General features: G+C 46.9%; 3 protein-coding genes and 1 long non-coding RNA gene across 12 annotated transcripts in view; 2 read left to right on the top strand and 2 right to left on the bottom strand.

Annotated features, from left to right (window-relative positions):
* Positions 1 to 1772, top strand: part of NDRG2 (NDRG family member 2) — an 80130-nt gene extending 78358 nt beyond the window's left edge. For all 6 annotated transcript variants that reach the window (XM_053889244.1, XM_019430618.2, XM_019430617.2 and 3 more), the window contains 3 exons: positions 16 to 51; positions 456 to 507; positions 786 to 1772. In XM_053889244.1, coding sequence (XP_053745219.1) covers positions 16 to 51; positions 456 to 507; positions 786 to 952 — 255 coding nt within the window. In that variant the 3' untranslated portion in view covers positions 953 to 1772. The remainder of the gene's footprint in view (positions 1 to 15; positions 52 to 455; positions 508 to 785) is intronic.
* Positions 1773 to 7786: 6014 nt separating this feature from the next.
* Positions 7787 to 11588, bottom strand: SLC39A2 (solute carrier family 39 member 2). 2 transcript variants are annotated; one of them, XM_019430628.2, is made up of 4 exons: positions 9878 to 11588; positions 9566 to 9696; positions 9280 to 9330; positions 7787 to 8722 (listed from the first exon to the last, which is right to left on the bottom strand). In XM_019430628.2, the coding sequence occupies exons 1-4, from the start codon at positions 9990 to 9992 to the stop codon at positions 8093 to 8095; spliced, it is 927 nt and encodes a 308-aa protein (XP_019286173.2). In that variant the 5' UTR covers positions 9993 to 11588; the 3' UTR covers positions 7787 to 8092. The 2 variants fall into 2 exon arrangements, with proteins under 2 accessions (XP_019286173.2, XP_019286175.1); XM_019430630.2 differs by lacking the exon at positions 7787 to 8722 and having other exon boundaries at positions 9276 to 9325.
* Positions 11589 to 11712: 124 nt separating this feature from the next.
* On the bottom strand, positions 11713 to 18014 carry METTL17 (methyltransferase like 17). The gene is made up of 14 exons (XM_019430627.2): positions 17890 to 18014; positions 17586 to 17739; positions 17363 to 17497; positions 16257 to 16338; positions 15915 to 15996; positions 15514 to 15587; positions 14953 to 15047; positions 14541 to 14611; positions 14233 to 14340; positions 13656 to 13724; positions 12802 to 12852; positions 12440 to 12532; positions 12033 to 12220; positions 11713 to 11958 (listed from the first exon to the last, which is right to left on the bottom strand). The coding sequence occupies exons 1-14, from the start codon at positions 17968 to 17970 to the stop codon at positions 11847 to 11849; spliced, it is 1395 nt and encodes a 464-aa protein (XP_019286172.2). The 5' UTR covers positions 17971 to 18014; the 3' UTR covers positions 11713 to 11846.
* The window catches only part of LOC109255788 (uncharacterized), a 45352-nt gene continuing 40597 nt past the window's right edge, over positions 17996 to 22750 (top strand). For all 3 annotated transcript variants that reach the window (XR_002075351.2, XR_008417132.1, XR_008417133.1), the window contains exon 1: positions 17996 to 18187. This is a non-coding gene — a long non-coding RNA (uncharacterized LOC109255788). The remainder of the gene's footprint in view (positions 18188 to 22750) is intronic.

The raw sequence follows: 22750 nt of genomic DNA, 5'->3' as shown, positions 1-22750 counted from the left end.
CTGTCTCCTGCACAGATGGCTGACTCTGGAGGCCAGCCCCAGCTGACTCAGGTGAGTACCCCTGCCGTCCATGGGATGGGATATTAGTGGCTCTGAACCATACACTTTGTTGCTCATCCATTTGCCACTCATTCCACACCTAACCTGCCATGGCTTGGGGTTCCAGCTTGGCTTCTTTTTCTTTTTTAATGTTTATTTATTTATTTTGAGAGAGAGAGAGAGCTAGAGAGCAAGAGAGCAAGATCGTGAGCAGCAGAGGGGCAGAGAGAGAGGGAGAGAGAGAGAATCCCAAGCACTAACAGTGTGGAGCCTGGCGTGGGGCTCGATCTAACGACCCTGGGATTATGACCTGAGCTGAAATCAAGTCAGATGCTCAGTTGAGTCACCCAGGCAACCCTCCATCTCAGCTTCTAACCTCACCTCACTGTCCCCCTCTCCTCTTCTTACTTCCACAGCCAGGCAAGCTGACCGAGGCCTTCAAGTACTTCCTGCAAGGCATGGGCTACAGTGAGTATGGGAGTCAGAAGCTATCATGAGAACAGTGATTGCTGCACAGGAGCGGGGAAGGGATGGGCACTGGGGGGGTGGGGGGGGGGGTGGGAGGGGGTGGGGGGAGGGAACCATTTCAGGCTAGTTCTGGAAGTTACCACCGTCTGCCAAATCATTGACCTCCCGCTCCAGCCCCATTTGTGACTCTCGGCTCACCCAAGCACCCCACTCTTGAGTTGCCAGCCTCTCTGTCTCACCTCCTTTATGCCTACCTGCTCATCCTTCTGTCTCCACAGTGGCCTCATCCTGCATGACTCGTCTGTCACGATCGCGCACAGCCTCCCTGACCAGCGCAGCATCCATTGACGGCAACCGGTCCCGCTCTCGCACCCTGTCCCAGAGCAGCGAGTCTGGAACTCTCCCTTCAGGGCCTCCAGGGCATACCATGGAGGTCTCCTGTTGAGTGACCTTTGTCGCCCTGGTGTAGGACCCAGCCCTCACCTCCCCCAGCACTAACCTGGGAGGTGCATAGGGCACTGGGCCAGAGTAAGGGAAGATGGGCAGATCATGTGGGGAGATGACCTTGATCTTTGATTGCTACCCTAACCTTGACCTCTAACCTGTGATTCCCCTCAGCTCCTGGGAGAGATGTCCCAATATCTCTTAGGGACCCAGACCCCTAAAGTATCCCTCTCCCTCATTGTGGTGTTAAGGTGATGAGGGCACATACCCCTCTCCCTAATCTAGGTGTCTGTTGATAAGGGACAGGAGGTTGTTGTAGTTGCCCATGTGCCTCCACCAGACTCTCCCTACTTATCCCATTGCAAGGGTGGGGGACTTGGGGCCAGGACTCCATTCACCAAATCTGATAGGGCTTCTCATGAACCCTTCAGATCTCTGACGGGTATGGACCTAACTGAATGTGTGTCAGGGGAGGCTTGCTGGTGGGTTAATGGTCCTCAGGATGGTATAGAAACACCCAGTGTGTGAAATGGAAGTTGGAATGGGAGGTGGTGGGCAATGAGCAAGTATGAGGGAAGGATCGGAGCTGGGGCAATAGGAAGGGGCCTGGGGCCATTGGCTGCACTAACTTTGGTAGCTGTCTAGACAGTGTGTGTCTAGAGTGGGAGGGGGAGGGAGCTAAGCTGGGGCAGGGCTGCTTGGGGCTTGTCATAGGGGTGGGAAGGGCTATCTTGGGGCTCTGACCACACTGTGTTATGTGTGGAGGGTGCCCTCCTGTGTCCCACAATTTCTGCTGTAACAATAAACTGTAGAGGAACTGAGTGCCATTCTTCCTTGTCTGAGTATGCCCGCATCATGCCCCTGTTCATGACTTCCCCCTGCCCAACCACATTCTCTTCTCAGATATGGCATGGACACTTCACAGAACGTGACTACATGGTCACTGGCCCCTATTCCAATAGGATGGTATTGTCCTTGATATTGATAGTATTTTCAAGTTTTGGGAGAGAGGAGCTACGTAGGTTTTATGGGACTTATTATTAGTTAGTTGATGTCACCAACATCATGATCTGAAGCAGGAAGTACAGAATACTGGCTGAAGTGTCCAAGGACATCTTGTGACCACCTTCCTGCAGGATCCTCCCTAGGGGTCACCTAAATTCTATTTTATTTTATTTTAACTTTTAAAACTTCATTTTGAAAGAGAGAGAGAACTTGTGCAGGGAAGGGGCAGAGAGACAGGGAGAGAGAGAATCCCAAGCAGGCTCCACACTGTCAGTGTAGAGCCTGATACAGGGCTCAAACTCACAAACCATGAGGCCATGACCTGAGCCAAAATCAAGAATGGACGCTTGGCCAACTGAGTCACCCAGGTGCCCCTAGATTCCACTTTAGATGGTTCAATAGAATCAGTAGACCAGGCCTCACGCAGTTACTACAGGGGTTGGGTTGGTCATAGTTGACCCCAATCTGAAGACTCCTTCAGGAGAGCGAGAGCACAAAGGATTTCCTCTCAGGAATCCTCCTCCCCCATGAATCCAAGAATTCAGGGAGTTTTAGACTGGTTCTCTGAGAAGTTTTTCAACAAGTATGAACAATACTCAGCAAAAGGACTTCAGATATTGTGGCTGTTGCAGGCTGATTCTTGGGCTCTTGGGGCACAAAAAGTAAAAAATGGGAAGGTACTTTACAGTGTTATTGTTAAGAGTGCTGTGGATGGACTATTACAAGGTCACTTGCTGGAGTACTTTCTAGAGTACTCCACACACAATTATGTGCTTTCCTCAATGCAACTGAGCTGAGGACTAATGCAGCTTGCTGTCTGGTGCTGACACACTGACATGGAAGGGAGGCATGGAATATGTTACTGACTCTTGAGCATTTCGTCACTCTCTCAGGACTGAGACTGCTATAAATGCATGAGACCAGGACTGGAGGGGGCTGGGGTCTCAGGTGACTCGCAGGGTTATAGAGCTAGCTGTTGATGGCAAGTGTGTTGGGTGACCTCATGCCGGGCAGGTAGCAAAGAGTGCTTTAATGCCACCCTAAAGAAATAGCACAATTGGAATCACTGGACTGACTAGCTCCTAGGTAAACAAAACATGACAGAAAGGCAAAGAACTCCAACCAGCATCAGCCTTGCCTGGCAAAAGGTGCTATTGTGCATTATGGGAAGGAAGGCAGGTCTTCTCACACAGAGAACACCATTAGCAAGGTAATCTTCAGAAGAGGGAGGATACCATGTGTACACGTGTGAATGTGTGTGTATGTATCTGTCACGCAGGTGGTGTGTGACATGGTGGTGACTGTGTGTCCCTCTCCTATAGATGTGTCAGCATGAGAAACCCAAGAGTTAGGAAGAGGGAGAGATGCTCTCTGCTGGGAGCAAGGGAGAGGGGGTTTGCTGTCCTTGTCTGACCTCTTCACTTTGTTGGTCCTAGACATTCCAGGCTAGCCCATGGGGATGCAGTGCCCTCCTGTGGTTGGCATGGTTCTTCCTAACTGCCCCCCCCCCCCCCCCCCCCCCCCCCCCCCCCCCCCCCGTCTCGGTTTCCCTCCCAAATCTCCCAGTGTTCTTTGTGATTCTATGCAGTAGCTACATAGGGAAGCCATGGTCTGTGGCTCCTGCCTGTTCTGAAGGTCAGAGCTCAGGAGAGGTGAGGTGACTTCACAGAAGGCTGAATCACAAATTCCCTACTTTTTGTCTCTGCTTCAGGCTTAGGACTCCTGTTTCTCTCTTCCTCTCATTCTCAAGGGATGTGTTTCCCTGACTTCAGGGATGGAAGTCCAAGATAACTAAGAGAGGGTTTACTGGGAAAGAGAATAAAACTAGAAGACTACAGTGATGAGAATCTTGTGGGTCAGCTTGGAAAGTCTGGAACTCATGAAGAGATTTGAAAGAGTGAGTCTCTGAAAGTACACACAAAACTGACCCTGCAGTAGGAGGGAGAGATGTGAAACTTCAGAGAGCACTCCTTTACAGAGTTAGGGCAATGCCAGAGTGGGAGACGCCACCTTTCTAGAGATTTTGGTACTAAATGGAAAGTGAGAATCAGTTGTCACTGGAGGCCAGGGGTGTGGTCAAGGTAAATGGTGCCCAGAGCAATTACGTTGTTTGCACCGTCTCTCCTTGCCAACATCAGAATTTCCCCCAAACTGGGTAAATAGTAAAGGTAGGATGCATTCTATATTTGACATTCAATACATCTAAAGATAGTAATTCTGAACAAAATTCAAATAAAAAGGAAGTAGTCAGCAACTGGCCTCTTTAAGCATCCCTGCAGACTGGGGCCTGGGGGTGTACCACCTGTCTACACACCCCTTTTGCTTCACCTTTGCAAGTGGCCACGGGCTCCTCCCTCAGGTGCGGGGGCGGGGAACATGAGGGTGCCTGACCAGCTGGCGCACATACACTCACACATAACCAACCCATTCTGATTCTGGCAACCATTCTTTGTACTCTAAAGCCGGGAGAAAGGGACCATTTCCTATGGGCACTGTCTCCTGTGAGGGAGGCAAGACACTGGCAAAGGGGTGAAGTGGAACGGACTGTCTCACAGGAGTTAGCCTGGAGCTCTCTGGTTTTGTTCCTGGGGCATCTTGTTCACAGGTGCCCGTCTTTGGCTGACCTCCCATCTTGCCCCAGGATATTCACTAACCTCCATTCTCTTTGATGCTGTGCCCCATCTCCTCTCCTTTTCTTCACCACTGTCAGCTTACAACTGTAAAAACCCAAGCCTTGGCCTGTATGCAAATGAAAGGTGGGGGAGCTCCCAAGGGTTACTTCAGGGAACCATTTATTGTTGCAAAAGTGGAAAGTTGGTTCTAGGTGGGAGGGCAGTTGGAGGTCTCATTCTTCCGGCTTTTTTTGTTTTTTCCTGTTTAAATATATAAAAAATACATGTGTGGGGATGGAAAATAAGGGATGGGGAAAGGGCACAGGGGTTCAGGAGACTTGAAAACACTTCCACATAAATTCTTTGGTGACTATTGCAACTATCTTCTTCTCTATCCTTTTTCCCAACCTGTATCTTTCCTGTATTTTTTAAAAACTCTCATGATTCTAAGGTTTTTCGGTTACAACCTGTCTGTCAAGGCTGAATGAAGTGTGTCAAGGTTTACTCCTGAATCTGGCTTCCAGTTGCCAGGACTCAGCTACCTCTGCTCTCCCTCCTTCCCCATGGCTCTCTTACCTGTTCTCACTCCACCCTTCCTCACTGCAAGCTCATTTAAAGTCACCTTCATCTGCTCCTTTATAGCCCTCTCTGACTCCTTGCTGGGGATTCATAGGTTTTGGAAATGATCCGATTGTTCCTTTTTCTGATCCTGATGTTCTCTCTAGGGAGCCATCCTAGAGCTTTATTCCAGCTCTTGATACGATATGGTTCCAGCTAAAGATGGTTCCTGTCCTGGTTAGTAGGTCTTGGGAAAGGAAAGGCGATGGTCGTGGGAAGGAAAGAGAGTGCTGATGGCTGAAAGCACAGGTGGCTGAAAGGGAATGTAAGGGCTCCTGGGCTGGGAGGAGGCAAAACGTGCATGACTCACCCTTGCTTGAGATCTCCCAACCTCTGCTCATTTCCCTCAGATGCTGATAGCATCAGTGACCCAGAAACATATGAGGAGCCCAGGGTCCCATGTCCTCAAGTCTCCTTTCTGTAGTCCTGCAAATCCTTTCCACCTGAAGTAGCTACCGTCCATAAAATTGTGTCCCTCCCAATTCAGCCTTGAAAAGGCCTGGCAAGACCACTCAGGTTGAAAGTAGCAGACAGTCGATGGCATGTTGGATATGAGCCTCCAGACTTATGTGCCTCACAAGACTGATATGCCTGCAATGCACCAACAGGCAATTTTGTCCTTTGGCTTCTTTGCTTTGGGCATGAGCAAAAAGAGACCCTGGCAGTAGATCACAGAGTAGAAGTGGAGTGAGGGTGGGAGGGTGCTCCTCTAGTGTCCTCCTGGTCGGATCCCTGCAAGCTGGTTGTATCCCTCCTCTGAGGCCACAGCTCTTACTGGACGCCCCTTTCTCATTTCTGCTAACTGCTCCCTTCTCTTCAGCCGGGGTAGCAACATTGTTTTTGCTCACCCTCCAGCAGACATTTGCGCCACCAAGCACAGCAGTGTTCTTTCTCAGCCCCAGGGGATTGCACCATCCACTCCTTACTCTGTCCAAACCCTGCCCACACCTTCCTATATACTCCCTTTATTAAACTTGCCTCAATTACCCATGTGCTCTCTGCTTTCTTCTGAGACCCTAACACATAGGATGGGAGGTAAAGGGAAGGAAAGGGAAGGAAGAAGAGAATCTATATAGTTGAGTTTTTCTTAAAATCAGAGAAACATGGGTTGGAAGCCCACCTAGCTATGTGATCAGGTATTTAACTGTTCTGCATGTGTCTCCCTCAACTTACAGCGGGGATAATACCTACTTGGCAGGGTCAGGAAGGTGAGATCATACTTGTGAATGCAGTAGCACAGTGCCTGGCACATAGCAGGTGCTCTGTGTGGAGACTCTATTATTATTACTACATCTGAGGCTCTGTTCTGAGTACATATTACATTACCTAATACTGATGGGAAAACAGAATAGGATGGTATTTCAGGGAAATGGTTTCCTGTATCAGACATTTTTATTTAGTTGTACCTGAACCTTGCCTTCTCACTCATCCCTGGGTGCGTAAGCTGGGCTTCTGAGGAGGTTTGTGTATCATAGTTTGTGGGGAGGGGAATGGGATGGACAGGAGACAACTCTGGCAAGAAGGAAACTCAGGAGACCTTGTCAATGTGAAGGTGACTTGGCTTCTGCAACTGTCAACATCAGAAGGGGCAAAGTGGGGAGAGTGAGTTCACAGGGTACACCTTCTCTCTTCCTTTTTTTAAATGTTTATTTATTAACTTTGAGAGAGAGAGAGAGACAGAGACAGAGACAGAGAGAGAATGAATGGGAGAGGGGCATAGTGAGAATCCCAAGCAGGCTCTGCGCTATCAGCCCAGAATCTGATGTGGGGCTCGATTCCACAAACCAGGAGATGAAATCAAGAGTCAGACACTCAACCAACTGAGCCACACAGGCGCCCCTCTTCCTCCTTCTCCACTAAGTCTGCAATACTCTTCCAATTCATGGGTGAAGGGGCTGGGTAACAGGCAGATAATCAGCTCCATATTTGTCCTTGGTAGTTTTTAAGAGATGTAACACAGTGTAGGGGCTACTTGAACTGAAAGACAGACGGCCTAGTTGGGAGGGGCTGGAGGCAGAGGGGCAGGTAGAGCAGGCAGAAGGAAAGCCACTAAGTTGTGGCAAAGCCAAGTAATCACCCTAGGCATTTATCTGGCGCCTCTCTCTCCCTCTCTAAACACTGCTTCTTAATCCCGCAGCTCAAGGCAGCTAGCTGGATGGAGGACAGGGGCTCAAAGGAGAGCAATAGCATCCTCGAGGCCACACAGGGCTCAGTGTGAACAATAAAAGCCAGATGAAAGGAGGCTCTATTTAGCCTGATCTCAAGAGTCTGTTGGACACACTGTAGTTGACTGATAATAGGTACTGGGAGTGACGTGGGTGTGGTTTCTGTTTTTACACCTCTTCTCTCTAAATGCTGGGAACTCTGGCTCAGTTTCTCAACACCTGTGGGGAAGACAGGAGCAGGTTGTTGGAATTTCAGCAATGCTGCCATGTTTGGAGGGCATGGTCTGCAATTGACAGAATGGCTAAGGGGCCCGGATTCCAGAGAAAATACCCCATCCAGTGTTCATTCACCTTTCCACTCCTCATTCCACCACTTCCTGTACTGGGCAGCTCCTAGGCAACCTACAGAAATGATGTATAGCATGGCTGAAGGGGAAGGGTAAAATGGACATTTTATTGTTCACAGTAGCATAAATGGGACGGGAGTCAAATCTAGAGTGATTGTGTTTATATCAATTCTCCAATTTATAGGCACTCAACTTAAACATCTTTCTCTCAGTCCTGGATGAGAAATGGGATCTCATGTAGGGAAAAGCTGGGGTCCAGTTCATGTGGACGATGCCTAGTGAATGTCACTTAGTCTCAGTAGAGAAATATCTGAGGGCCAAAGCTGTCTGGGAAGTGTCTCCCAGGGGCAGGAAGGCCATTGTAGATAGGTCCATCAGAAGAATCAGGAATCTCTCAGGCCCACAAAGCAATAATGGCCATGAAGGCAAAACCGGCGGCTACACAGCCCCACTTGGCCAGAGGGGCCTCGGGGCCAGCTAGCTCCCGGGGCAGAATTTCTAGGAAGGTGACATACAGAAAGGTGCCGGCTGCCACACCTTCTAACACAGCCTGGGTTAAGCCACGCCCCCCTTTAGAGTCCCCCTGAGTCACAGCCAGTCCCAGGACCAGGCCCAGGGGGGACATGAGAGCCAGTGACAGGATGGACAGCGTGGCCCATCGCGAGCCAGTGCCTATCTGCACCAGCCGCAGTCCTACACCAAACACTATGAGCCCCTTGTGAGCCAGGACTGCAAGACAGAGCTGCACGGTAGCTGCTACTGTTGGCTGCAGCCCCACAGCCAGACCTTCAAACACTGAGTGGAAGGAGAGGGAGAGCAAGAGGACAAGGGCTCGGAGGGGACCCTTTGAGGGGGAGGGGAGAGGTCCATGGCTGTGGAGTCCAAGGACGTGAGCCCCGTCCCACTCCTCCTGCACTGTGACCCCTTCAGGAGCCCCAGGATAGCACTGCAATGCCAGCGACTCCAAAAGGAAGACAAAGAAGAAGCCCAGGGAGATGATGAGCTCTCCATAGGGATACTCCATCTAGGAACAGAAAGAGGGCTGTGAGGTGGGAAGGGAAGACAAGAAAGTACACTGGGTGGCCATGGGAGTGGGAAACCAAGGAGAACGGGAAATGTGGGGCTGTGCCCAATTAGTAAAATCTGGCTGCCTGTTTGCCCGGCCGGCTCTCACTCTGGCCAGTGGCCTTATTACCATCTGCTTCAAATGCTTCCAGATTGATGTGGCCTATGGTGCAGAAAGAAGGGCAGGGGAATGAAGCCAAGAGCAGGTATGGACAGTGACAACCACCACCCTTGAGGGACTAGGGGACACAAAAGTGATAGGGTTAGAAAAATGGGAAAAGAATGTGAGGCATGTGAAAGGGTCCAGAGAAAGAATGAAAGAGTAAAGCAGAGTTTTTTTAGGGCGTCCACAAACCCAAAAGGATTGGGTGGGCTCCTCTTTGGTCTGTGATGTCTGAGCTGAGGAGCAGAGGGGATTTCTGTTTCTCCTCACATACTTCCCTCAAAAGGGTCTGGGTGGGAAAGGAGTTTCGGCTCCCCTCCCGCTCCGGGGAGGGACTGGCGGGAGATACTTACCTGTGCTGAATCGGCATCATCAGAAACACTTCCCTCCCTTCTTGTCCTGTTCTAGGGAGAAAAAAGCAGCAATCAATGGAGGATGGAGCTCAGCTTCCTGTCCTGCCCCTTCAGCTCCACTGCTTTCCTTAAAGTCCAACCTGTTTTCACCATGCCACAGGAGAGCTGTCTTCTTCCCTGTCCCTCCCTGCTGGTCCTCAACTCTGTCACCTTTCTCCCTTCCTCCCTTGGTTCTGCTCATCATTCTGGCCTCCCGGCTCTGCAGCTCAGCATTTCTGCTGCTTACCTGCATCATAAACTTCTGGATCTCTGATTCAATTCCCTCCAGGGCATCAGCAGTCATGTGCATGAACCCCGCTCCCAGGAAAACACCTGCAGAAGTGCAGCCCAGGAGGCTGAGGACCCGGCGGTGACGACCTAAAAATGGGGAAAGTTACAATCTAGTTGGCAGTGAGATAGAAAAGGTGACAAGAGAGAGACAGTGGCACGCAATACCCCAAGCTTGGGGATGATGAGAGAATCAGAGCAAGGCATCAGGACGGGGTGACGGGGTTGTTGTCAGGATTAGGTTATGGGGACATGTGCTGCAGGGCCATACCTGTGGCTGCATCCAGCTGGAACCATTTGAAGCAGATGGGAATAAGGCCGCAGATCAGAGTGAGAACCAGCAGGGCAAACAGGCAGCCAATTTTTACTCCCAGTAGTGGTTCCATCCTTGGGGTGCAGGGTGAGCAGAGGCCTCGGGATGGCAAATGGAGTTACAATCTTCAGAGGAGTGCTGTCTTAGGTGGTCAGAGCTGGAGTAGCTCCTCTCCTGAGTTTCAGGAGGCTGTTGGGATCCTCCTCTTGTCCGGTGTTGCCTCTGCTTGCGCAGCCTTGCATAGCTGACTGGGGCCTTGCCCCAGATTCCCGCCCTCCCCCTACAAGGAGGCCCCTCCCCTGGCTCATGCCTTCCAGAACTTGGAAACCAGAAACTCCAGACTCCCTGCCAGGCACAGCCTGTGCTGTAGGTCCTCTTCTCTTCGCTGCCATGACTAATCCAAATGCTGTGGACAGTCTTAGTTCATGCCTGGGGCTGGTCTAATCCAAAATGGGAGTTTGGGGAGGGCCTTCCCAGCTGTTTTGTACTGGGGACACCTGGTCCTGCCTTATTCAAGACACTTCATCTAAGACTTCCATACCCTCTCCACCCCACCCCACTCCCTGTCTCATGGGTTATGCTGATATCTGAACCCTCCCCTTTCAGAGGGGATTTGGGGCCACTTTCAGGTAAGGAGGTGGGGCTGAGAGGTGGTGCTGCCGCCCACCATTCTGTGGAAACTAGATGAGTGGACTCCCCTTTCCTGTAACCCCAGAAAAATAGCTCTGGACATGATAATGTCTAGTGGGGAAGTTGAGATTTCTAGTATTACAACACTGATGCTGTTCCAGCTTTTGACTGTGCCTATTTTCGGATGTATGCAGATCTTCCTCAATGTACGACGGGGCTACATACTTAAGCCTCCTAAGCTGACAATGCATTTAGTACACCTCAGCTACCAGTCATAGCCTAGCCTACCTAACTGTGCTCAGAACATTTCTATTAGCCCACAGATGGGCAAAATCATCTAACCAAAGTCTATTTTATGACAAAGTGTTGAAATTCCTTATAATTTACCAAATACTGTACTGAGAGCAAAAACCAGAATGGTTCTAAGGGTACCGTTTACAGTCGCTATCGCGTGACTGCCTGGGAGCAGGCAGTTGCCTGCCAGCAACACGAGATGATCATACCACTATCGCTAACCTGAGAGAAGATCCAAATTCAAAATCCAAAGTACAGCTTCTACTGGATGTGCATTGCTTTCATATCATCTTAAAGTTGAAAACTTGAAAATCAAGCCATGGTAAGTAAGTCAGGGATTGTGTGTATCGGGGGAGAGGGGTGAGAATTTTAAGACAAGGAAAGTTGCTCTAGCTCTGAAACAGGAAGGTCTCAGGGAACGCTGAGAAATGAACCAAGCAAACTGAAGGGTCCTGCCTGGATCTGCGGTGGGGGAAGATGGAAAATTCAGTCTTGACGAGGACTGACACTTGAGGAAAATATATCCAGCAAACTGGGGAGCTGATGGACCCTGAGAGAGACACAAGGAAAGGAGGGAGAAAAACACAGAGGTGAGGCAGCTGCTGGCCCCCTGTTCAGGTGGCCACCTAACAACCGTGACATCTGCTGAGCCAGTGCTCAGAGAGCTGAGGGCAGCTCTCCCCATCTCTCTGCCTCGGGTGACTTCCCTGGGCAGCCCTGGTCTCTGGCAGGAGGGAACAGTACTCTTACGGGAGAAGGTGAGCTTGAGATCTGTATGGGAAACAGGCACTGAACATCTGAGGATTCTCTTCGTCCCAGGATAGGCCATGACAACTGACCTCTGTACCTTTTAAGAATCACAAGATCCATTTCTACTTTTTGCAAACTTTTTATTATTAACACCTCAAACGGATACATAGGGCTGTGACCACTCCCATCCTGGATACCAGGTACCTTCACCCTTGGCAGGCCTGTGTAAGCAAATACTTGTTATGCATCCTCGTCAACTTCCAGGGGGATCTTTAGCAGGGGACGGAGGAAGCTCCGACTCTGAAGGTGTGATCACAGGTAAAAGATCTCCCCAAGAGCTGACACGAGCACAGCGATACAAATCCCTATGGAAAAGGGAAGTCAGTGTGGGCTGCAGGGTCTTGCCTCCTCCCCCTAATTCTGGTCACAACCTTTATACCTGCCATGCCGGTGGGCTGTGATCACAGCATGCTGCATATGCCCATCTGGACAGCACAGGTGACAATGCACATGGCGTGGCCGTTTGAGGACAGGCTGAGTGATACGGGGCCAACGATTAGCCTCTTCTGGAGACCCCCGGGCAAGAATTACCATGGAGAACTTTTCCTCTTTTAGATTCTTCTTATTCTAAGATAAGGACATAGAGACTATTTGGAGGAAAAAGAGATGGGAAAAAAACAGCCCCCCACCCCCCCATCCCTGCAGCCTTTTCATAAGCCATGCACATTCAGGCTTGAAAATCTCCAGGCTCTTCTCTGACTTCTCCAACTCTTTCCACCTCTGACTCTTTTTTATGCTGTTCCCCCAGGCTATTTCACCCTGTTGCAACATTCTCAGGATACATACCCAACTGAAGGGGATGGAGTGGTAAGCCTGAGAAAAGCTACAGGCCAGGGGCTTAGAGGCTGTCAACTGGGGACAAGGAAGTTCATGTGGACACTGTGAACACACACAAAAGACATGAGGTAAGACAAACGAACCACAGAGATCATACAACTGAAAAACTCAGAATGATAGAGTCAAGAAGGGCTAGGGATATGGGAGCACAGGAGCAGGAGGCAGGGAGGGCCAGGGGAACAACTAAGAAAGAAACTGGATAGGGACACAAAATAGCACAGGGTGGCTTAGCTTCACCCTCTCACTTTTCCTGGCCATAGCTGAGTTCAGATCTTTGCATGGTGGGAGGGAAAGGCAGAAATAATACTCACTGGAGCAAAGACAAAGCCAGGTCGAGGGTCTGAAGGTGACTTCTCTTTGCCCTAAAACCAAAAAAATTAAGCTGGTGAGGGCGTGCCTGGTGGCTCAGTGGGTTAAGTGTCTGACTCTTGATCTCAGCTTAGGTCTTGATCTCAGGGTTGTGAGTTCAAGCCCCGTGTTGGGCTCCATGCTGGGAGTGGAGCCTACCTAAAAAAAATATTAAGTCTGAGGGGTCTATTCTCATAACTCAATCTCTGCACTCAGTAAATTGAGGACTCCTTTAACGTTCAATTCTGGTAATTATTAACTATGTTCCTTGAGTTAAGCTGGCTGCTTCTCTAATACTCCAAACAAAGAACTTTCTCTTTGTAGCAGGAGAAAGGCAGGAACTTGGCACATAGTGTGGTGCTCTCCCTTGTCAGCAACCTCCACTCTCAAAAAGAACCCACTCCAGGACGATTAAATTTATGATTATACACTGGATCATACTGTCCCCAAAAGATAAGGTTCTTGGCTTAGTGATGCCCTAGATCAGGGGTTGGCACACTTTTTCTTTTTTAAAAGCCCAGAGAACAGGTAAAATCTGTTTTTGTCCCAACTATTTCAATTCTGCTATTTATAGTGTGAAAGCAGCCACAGACAACACACACACCAATAAGCATGGTTCCTATAAAAACAGGTGGCAGGCTGGATTTGATCCACAGGTCCTAATTTGCTAATCCCTATAACATGTCGTAATGACTTCATATGCCTAATATCCTGAGAGTCACCCCTACCATTGTACAACAGAGTCTCTTCAGTTTTTAAGGGAGTAGCAATAACTGGTGACAGATTGGGGGTGGTTATGAAAGAAGGAGAATCTTACCTTAAGGACCAGGTCCCTGGCATCCATGAGAAGGGAGTGCCCAGCTTTTGTTCCATTCTCTACCAATACCTGTTCACAAAAAAGGAAAATAAGCACAAGCCCTGAATTACATGAAAACATAAATGTTAGCAGCTCTGTAAGAACATTCACAGATGGGAGAAGGGGGCCCTAAAAGAAAGGGCCTGCCCCATATAAGATGGGGATGAGACCCTAAAAGAGGGATGAAGGGATCTATGCATGAGAAAATTGGTTAAGAATGAACACAAGTTCCAGCGGAGAGAAGGAAATACGTGAAACCAATGAAGCTGCTTTAAACTTAAAGGGAGGGGTGCCTGGGTGGCTCAGTCAGTTAACATCTGACTCTTGATTTCAGTTCAGGTCATGATCTCACAGTTTGGGAGTTCGAGTCCCCTGTTGGGCTCTGCACTGACAATGTACAGCCTGCTTGGGATTCTCTCTCTCCCTCTCTGTCTGCCCCACCCCTGCTCTCTCTCTTTCTCTCAAAATAAATAAACTTAAAAAAAAAAAAAAACAAAAAAAAAAACCAACTTGAAGGGAAAAAGCAATTTCAACTCACCAGAAAATGACTTGTCTTGCGCCATAAGGTGTGGATTACCTCAGTGCGGTCAGCCTTGCTGGGCAGTTCACTTAGGGAAAAGGCTGATACCACCACATCGAATTGTACCTGAGAACCAAGATAAGAAACATGAATAGACCTGACATTCCCCCTGGCTCCCCTTCCAAGACTGTAACAAAGTTCTACCCTCTGATATTTCTTCTGTTCTCTTTTATCTTCTATCACTCGGTGCTGGGTAGCAGAGCTGAAGCTACAGTTTTCTGTCTGCCAAATTCCACATTTAACATACTCTAAACGTTGTCACTTGCCTTGGGTGATACAGGTAGAAACTGTCTGAAAAAGACACCTGGAACATAAGGCTCCCCAGATTCTGAGCCACCTATGGAGTAAAACAGAGACGTGGCAACTAGGAGTGTACAGGTATACACTGAAGGGATCTCTCGATAAGAAACATGGTCCTAAGAATAAAGAAAAGCACTAGGTGAGAGTGAGATGCAATAGGGTAAGAAAATATTGGGTCACCTGCCCTGTTAATCTTACCCAAACCATCCACAATCCAGCAAAGGCCTCCACCAGCCTCTGCTTGACCATAACACTGGAAAGAAATCAGACTCATTTTTAACTTTGAGCCCTCCTCTACTCCCCAGTAAAACACTCTTTCTAGTTCTCTGCCTAACTCCTTCAACTTTGAAAAAGTCCTTCCTTATACTTTCTTCTCACCTTTCAGTAGCTTCTCCGCCAAATCCAACATAGCAGCTGAGCTGTCCACACACATATATTCTCGTAGGCTCTGGCCCCAAGTACTGTGAGCAGCCCTAAGATGGCAAAATATAAATGGCCAATTTTCATGATAAAGAGTCATCCCGACAGGACACCCCTCTGCCACCAACCCCACCCCTGGGAAACAGAGTATTATTTTACAACAATTGGAAAAACTACCAATGTTATTTTCTTATTTCATTTATAACTCTTTAAAAAGGGGGCAGACACATAAAAACTATTTGTAGGCCAAAAAAAAAAAAAAAAAAAAAAAAAATCTTGGTGATATGCCCTAGACTAATTCCTTTCCTTTTTTATCTTTCTAAATATGGGTCTTTTTTCACTTGAAGTTTCTTTAAGTTCTGGCCCTAATCCATATACCTTCTTATGCCATACTGAATCTCAGGGAAGAAACATTCTAGTTCCCAACTTTCCTATTCTCCCTCTGGTTTCCCAGTCTCTTGGAATGTTGTACACATGACTCTCTAGAGCCAGAAATGACAGAGACAGAAAGATACTTACCAAGTGACAGAACCAGTACCTGAACCAAAGTCCAGTAAGGTTTGGGGCTGGAACTCTGGAACTCGAGCCTGGATCTGAAGAAATATACAACACCCCACAGTAGCGTAAGTGGACACTTATTTAGGGCCTTGGTAAATATGAATTAGGGGATCTCAGCAGTGATGAGATGTGAATGTTTTTTGAGATTCAATGTAAATACTTTATAGAATGGAACCTCCTAAAACAATGATTTTAAACCTTTCTTGGGTCACAAAATCCTTTCAGAGGATAAAGAGAGCCTCTTTAAAAAAAAAAAAAAAAAATCACATGCCAAGTCCCAAGAACCCTACCCCGGAAGACTATTTTATGAATAAAGGAACTGATGGTAAAAGGATTCAGGTTGGAAGCTGATGGGCTTTCACCTCACGGAATGCCCTGGAGACTGCTGCGAAGCCACCATCCAGTCTTGCTGCCATATACACCAGGCTCAGTTTCTCATTGTAGCTGTCAAAAAAACAAAAACAAAAACAAACCAGAGAGTCATACTGACAGCGAAATAACCTCCATGGCCTCGCTAACCTTTAGATTTTTAGGAAATGAAATCTTTGAAAAGAGCTCTTCCAGTTCAGCACTTTCAGTCCTCAAAGGGAAGAGTCTTGAGCTATGAACCAGGTAGCCTTTTCTAACATGAATTGTATAATTGTACTTCCCCAGTCTCCTTCTAAAGATTTTTTTTCTTCTGTAGCTCTTCTAATCCTCCTTACCTCAGTTCTTGCCAATGGTATGTAGTTTTGCGTAGGGCACGCAGCACCGTTTCACGAAGTTTCTCCTCTGACTGAGATAAATCTGGGGTGAGAACGAGAACTGGGAGTGAGGACCTAGGAAGAACATGGCTCAGATCCAATAGCTGAATATACTGCCTGTCCATTCCTCTGCAACTCCCGTCGGAGGCAAAACCTCAAAGCTTAAGAGAGAAGCCAAACCTAGAGAAAACTTTCAGGTAAGAATAACAGCAACCACCATCATCACCACCAGAATGTACCCGATAGTATTTTGCCTCTAACAGCAGTTTATGCAATTCAACCAGCCCTATCCCACAAGTTTTGTTCTCTTTTAAAGAGAAGTGTTTGGCGCCTGGCTCAGACGGAGGAACATGTGAATCTAGATCTCAGGGTTGTGAGTTCGAGCCCATGTTGGGTGTAGAGGTCACTAAAAAAAATTAATACACTTAAAAATAAACAAAATAAAGGTAAGCGTCAGGAAGAGTGATAGGATAAGGACAATATTTTGTAGATTTTCTTCACTTCTCCAAAACTTAAGATTGTAACATCTCCATTGTTTTTGTAGGTTACAAAGGGGCCTGAAAATCTTAAGTCTCATGATTGTGTTTAGCTCAGTACTGATTTACCTACTGAGCACCTACTGAACCAGGTACTGTGGGGAAGTGCAGGGATACCTAATGAATACATGGCAGGTCGGTAATATTAAGGGACTCACAATCATGAAAATAACCCGAGGAATAATATTCATTCTCTTATCCCCGAAGAAGGCTTTTGTACTGGACAGGGAGCCATACGGGGATTTTATTTCACTTAAATAAAAACTTAGTCCGAATCCAGTGGATTTAGAGGAAAAAACCCAAAGATCTAGATTTTGACAAAATACCGAAGCACCTCACTGACCTTTACCAAAGCCCCAAGACCAACCTCTGAAACAGTCTATCTTCTAGTGAGGCATCATTGTAACAACTGCTCTGGCCAGAAAGTGAAACAAGAAACCACAGTATCAATTTGAGACAGTAAAATTATTTCTTGCTCTTCATTTCCCACCAATATTTCAATTTGGTCTACTCTTTATTCTCAAGCCCTACCTGGGTTTTCCAAGAATTTTTCCTCAAGGTACACAGCCCGTCTTTGCAACTCCTCCGGCCCTACAGGTAAATGCCGGCTCCAGAGATAATTCGTCAGTGCCTGCACCTGCTTCTCCACATTGGGCATCGCGCTCTCTATGGGCCAAAGATGAAAGGCGACATCACTTGCATGCACACCCGCTTTCCGCTACTTCTCGGGCCTCCCCTTCCCACCGACACTCACGGAGCAGGAGGAGCTGCGCGGCGGCAGCCAGTGCTTGCGGCAGCTCTACGCATGGCAGCTGCAGGATGCCGGGGTGCCGGCGATGGGGCCTCTTCCCCAGAAAATCGGAGCTGTTATCCACCTGAGATACGCCGGGCACAAGGGCGGCGAGCGCCTGCAGGCCGGGAAAAACGTGCTGATTGCGGGGCAGAAAGGAAGCTTATGGCGTTTGCTAAGGGAGGAGCTCCCAAGAGCGCTATTCCTCCGAGCGGAGCTATTTTCGAGATCCAGGGTCTCTCCGAGGGCAGGGAAAGTAGGCACTCACGCGGGACTGGGGAACTTCTCTACGGCCGAGACGCCATCTGCTTGAAGACTGCAGAAGTCTCACTGCCCTCGCGGTCGCCATGGCACCGGAGGCGAGCCGGAAACGGAAATGCTGTTGCCTGTGACCCGCACATCCTCCGCGCAGCTTCGGCACGGCGCAGTGTCAGCCAATGAGGAGAGCGAGTGCTTCCAGTAGCCAATAAAAATCGATATGTAAATCACCTCGGAGAGTTGGTGTACGCTGATGGGACCAGGACCTTGGTGCCTGGGTAACGAGCTGGAGGCGAGGTGATCTGGAGGTAGCTTTGAGACTGGTCTCTGCGTCCCGAAGTCGAGGGGCAGGGGTGGGCCATTTCCTAGGGCCTCCAGAAAAGCGCGCTAGACAGGGAACGGTATTTCTGGATGTATTAACTACCTGCGTCCCTTGTTTTTCTCTCTGGAGAACTCTGAAGTTTTGGGATTTTTTTTCCCCTCTGTGTGAGAACGGGAGAATGCAGTAAGGGAAAGATAAGAAAAATCAACTTTAGGCAACCGAAGATAACAAATTAATGGTTAATAGATTTAATGTTTTTTACATATTAGTTTCTCTCCATATTAAGCAGTCTTCTTAGATAAATACTAAATTCTAACACTTAGAACATTGGGTACCCGACACTGTGGCAAGCACATTGACTCTATTACTGCATTTTGTCCCTGCTAAGAGATAGATTCTGTTAACCCCATTTTGCAGTTGAAGAAAGTGAGTATTTAGATGGTTAACTATCACGCACAAGATCACAAAGCTTGTTAGATGACAGCTAGATATAAAACTGGGCAGCCTAAGTCCCAGCCTCACCTTTAAACATATGCTCTATCGCATATTGTTGGCACTTGGAATGCAAGTTAGCAAGTTACTTAAGAACAATATGCTAAATGTCCTGAAGTGCTAACTTAACATGTAGCATTAAAACGGACTCACTGTGTTGTGTGCCCTCTTGATTGCGTTAGCAAACATTAGTCACCTATGGAATATCTTAACGTTTTGATCTCTGGTGACTGGATGGGTGAAATTCTTGCCTTTGCTGCAACTGCAAGAGTCCAAATATGGTAATTATGGGGTAAAATATGGGAACTAAATCAGTCAGAACTGTCTGGTTTGCATTTAGGTTAAGCTTTGATTCTTTTTTTTTAAATTTTTTTTTTAACGTTTATTTTACTTTTGAGACAGAGACAGAGCATGAACGGGGGAGGGTCAGAGAGAGAGGGAGACACAGAATGGGAAGCAGGCTCCAGGCCATCAGCCCAGAGCCTGACGCAGGGCTCAAACTCACGGACCGTGAGATCGTGACCTGGGCTGAAGTCGGACGCTTAACCGACTGAGCCACCCAGGCGTCCCTTAAGCTTTGATTCTAATAAGGGAGAGTTTGGCTTTATAATCTGAATGCTCTGGAAGGAGACTTGAGAGTTGCTTAAGACAGGTGTAAATCCAGCAGTCACTGCTCTCCTTCCTTTTGGGTTCACCTTCTTCCCTCCTCCGTCACTTTGAGTCACAGGGACACACTTTGCCTCATCTCTTGTGACAATTTGCTTTTACTTTATTTTCTTTTTAAAAACTTTTGAGGTTTATTTTTGAGACAGAGTGCACAAGAGAGTGAGCACAAGCGGGCAAGGGGCAGTGAGAAAGAGGGAGATGCAGAGTCTGCAGCAGGTTCCTGGCTCTGAGCTGTCAGCACAGAGCCTGACTTAGGGCTCGAACTCACAAACCACGAGATCATGACCTGAGCTGAAGTTGGATGCTCCACCAACTGAGCCACCCAGGTGGCCCAGTTTGCTTTCACTTTAAATTGTTGGCTCAAGTATTAGCAAAATAAAAATATCCTCATCACTATAGGTTAGATTTAACATAAATTGGCTTTATTATTTTTGTCATAGGAAGGTAACAGAACATAGGGATAAAATGCTTGCCATCTGGAATCTGGCAGTCTGAATTTGAATTATAGAAAAGTGAGATAGTAATGGCTGCTACCTCACAGGGTTATTGGGGTGAGCGTTTAATGACATAATGTCTGGTCCAAGTAAACTCCCAGTATGCTGATGATATTATTATCATATGTGTTACTGTATGTATTTTGGGAACTTGAAGGGACATAATCACATTTTAATTTTTATTATAATTTCATGTTGTATTTCAAAAACAGACTTGAAAGGGGGGATATTTGGGACAAAGTATGACTGAGCTCTAGAGACTTTGAAATAAGGAACAGAACTTGGTGGTACTTCTGAATGTCCCTCCTGTTTTTCCTATTAACTGCCAACATACAGGTCGTTTCCTTTATTTTGACACTGACGTAATTGGGATTGTTCTCTTCCTTCAGTAATACATCTCCAAAGCTGACTTAGACATAAATTTATCTGTCTTTGTTCTTAATCCAAAGTATTGTTCATGAAAACAAAACAAAATGAAAACCTCCACACCACCCTTCTTATGGATTAAGGATGTCCTTAAGACATCTAAAACAGTGAACACAATTCTTTATTCATTGAAAATGCTTAATCAATATTTGTCGATGATGTTGATAATGTGACCACTCTTTGTTTTCATGCTTGGAAACACTTAACAGGGTAGACTGGGTTGAGGATCTGAGTCTAATCATTTGACTGGGTCACAATCCCTCCCAAAGCATAGATGAGCCTGTTTCATAACTAATCTATTAATTCTGCTATATTAATTCTGGTTGCATACCTTGGATGGAGTAGTATTTCCAGTTAGAAAATACTACTCCAGAGTTAGAAACTCTGAATTACCTTTAAAAAGACAGACATACATGTGGAGAAATTAGGCAACATTAAAAAGAAATACCCCCCACCTCCCACTCCCAAAGTAAGTAAAGGGAAAAAAGTTCTCCGAGGAAGGTTTGGATAATTCAGTTAGAGAGGCATGATGTTCAGCTGGTTTTCTTCACAAGTTTATGAAAGAGGGAAATGGCTAACAATTAGGTTGAGAGAAACAATGAAGGTATGAAGCAACTGAAACAAATTTCTTGGTAAATTAAAGAAATTCTGCCATCAAAGATCCCAAATAGTATGATTTTTTTATCTCTTTCATTTCTTTGTATAAAGTTTTCCCTCTAAAAATATTCTTTACTATTCTTTATTATGTTTATTTTCTTTATTATTATGTTTATTTGCATTTGTGTCTTCTAGATTAGTCTTTATCTTTTAAATGATTTTTACTTTTATTATGTAACTTTTCCTGAATTTGTCACCTTTTTTTCCTGAAAATTTTTTCTAATTTTGATGCATGTTGTTTTTTCATGTCTTGGATTTTTTTAAAAAAAATCATAGGTTGCAGTTTTATTTTTTATTTTTTTAAAGTTTATTTATTTATTTTGAGGGGGGGCATGAGTGGGGGAGGGGCATAGAGAGAGGAGAGAGAGAGAGAATCACAAGCAGTCTCTCTGCTGTCAGCTCCGAGCCCAACACGGAGCTTGAACCCACGAACTGTGAGATCAAGATTCGGATGCTTTAACCAACTGAACCACCCAGATGCCCCTTTAAGATTTTAAGTAATCTGTACATCCAACGTGGAGATTGAACTCACAACCCCGAGGTCACACGCTCTACTAACTGAACCAGCTAGGTGCTCCTCGTAACCGCTCTTCTTATCTGCTGGTCCCTGGACCCAACAAATCCAGTGTCCTGGCAGCAGCTGTAGTTTGTAGTTCAGTGGCACCTTTGATGTATCACTTGGCAAAAGAGCATCCACTTTGGGGACCTGAACCTTTGGCCCCACCGAGCCCAGAGTTACAGAGGAAAGTACAAAATTTCTCAATGGGTCAATGGGAGCGGTGATAGGTGGAGCCATTCCTGCTTCTACTCTTTGGTTGCTGGAACCATGTATTCTTCCTGTTAGAGACACAGTATCATTTAGAGGTCTCTGGTTTAACAAATACACTGTATCCTGAAGAATGGTACCCATCCTTTCAGAATGTTGCCTCTGAGTTGTTCCTTTAGCTATGCCTTTAGAAAACCAGTCTCCCTGCTCTTTCTTCCCTTCCTCCTTCTCTCTCTCTGTCTCTCTCCTTCTTTCCTTCTCCCTTCACTCCCCCTCCACCTCTCTCCCTTGGAGCTATAGTGGCCCCTGTCTTTTCTTTTTTTCTGAAGTAAACACCAATCCACTCTTCCCATTAGTCCTCTACTTTCTTCCAAAGTTAAGTGATATTATTGAAGTGTCTTCAGCAGAAATTAGGGGAGCTGTTCTGAACTGTGATTAAATAGCATGTCATACTTAATTCTTCTTGGTTATAGTCCTGTATGACTTTGATTTGACTTATTGAGCTGGTAGAGCCATCTGCTGATGACCTGCACTACTTTTCCATCTTTTTAATTTTTTTTGGTAAATGTTTATTTATTTTTGAGAGAGAGAGAGAACACAAGCAAGGGAGGGGCAGAGACAGGACACAAAATCTGAAGCAGGCTCCAGGCTTTGAGCTGTCAGCAGTTCGATCCCTCGAACTGCGAGATCATGACCCGAGCTGAAGTCGGATACTTAACCGACTGAGCCACGAGACGCCCCTACTTTTCCATCTTTGATATTTGCCTTTTATCTTTCCAAGATTTTTAAAAATTTTATTTTTTAGAGAGAGCTGGTTGGTAGAGAGGGAGGGAGGGAGAGAGAGAGAGAGAGAGAGAGAGAGAGAGAGAGAGAGAGAGAATCTTAAATAGGCTCCAGGATCAGCTCGGAGCCTGACCCAGGGCTTGATCCCACAGCCCTGGGGTCATGACCTGAGCCAAAATCAAGAGTCGGCCACTCAACTGACTGAGCCACCCAGGTGCTCCATATCTTTCCCAGATTTAATGATTTGTCCTCACTTGATCCACTG

Source organism: Panthera pardus, unplaced genomic scaffold (assembly GCF_024362965.1).
Source record: "Panthera pardus isolate Hobbes unplaced genomic scaffold, ASM2436296v1 HiC_scaffold_24, whole genome shotgun sequence".
In the NCBI taxonomy this organism is placed as follows: domain Eukaryota; kingdom Metazoa; phylum Chordata; class Mammalia; order Carnivora; family Felidae; genus Panthera; species Panthera pardus.
This window is presented reverse-complemented; position numbering and strand designations above follow the sequence as displayed.

Bases quoted from the DNA above. Each gene is read 5' to 3' on its own strand.
- SLC39A2 (XM_019430628.2), bottom strand. From the start codon at position 9,992: ATGGAACCACTACTGGGAGTAAAAATTGGCTGCCTGTTTGCCCTGCTG. The intron at 9,697-9,877 runs GTATGGCCCTGC...CCCCATTTTTAG, and splicing joins CCAGCTGGATGCAGCCACAG to GTCGTCACCGCCGGGTCCTC. The intron at 9,331-9,565 runs GTAAGCAGCAGA...TTTTCTCCCTAG, and splicing joins TCCAGAAGTTTATGATGCAG to AACAGGACAAGAAGGGAGGG.
- METTL17 (XM_019430627.2), bottom strand. From the start codon at position 17,970: ATGGCGACCGCGAGGGCAGTGAGACTTCTGCAGTCTTCAAGCAGATGG. The intron at 16,339-17,362 runs GTAGGGCTTGAG...TTCTCACCCCAG, and splicing joins AAAATTCTTGGAAAACCCAG to ATTTATCTCAGTCAGAGGAG. The intron at 13,725-14,232 runs GTGAGTTGAAAT...TTTTGTGAACAG, and splicing joins GCAAGACAAGTCATTTTCTG to GTATTGGTAGAGAATGGAAC.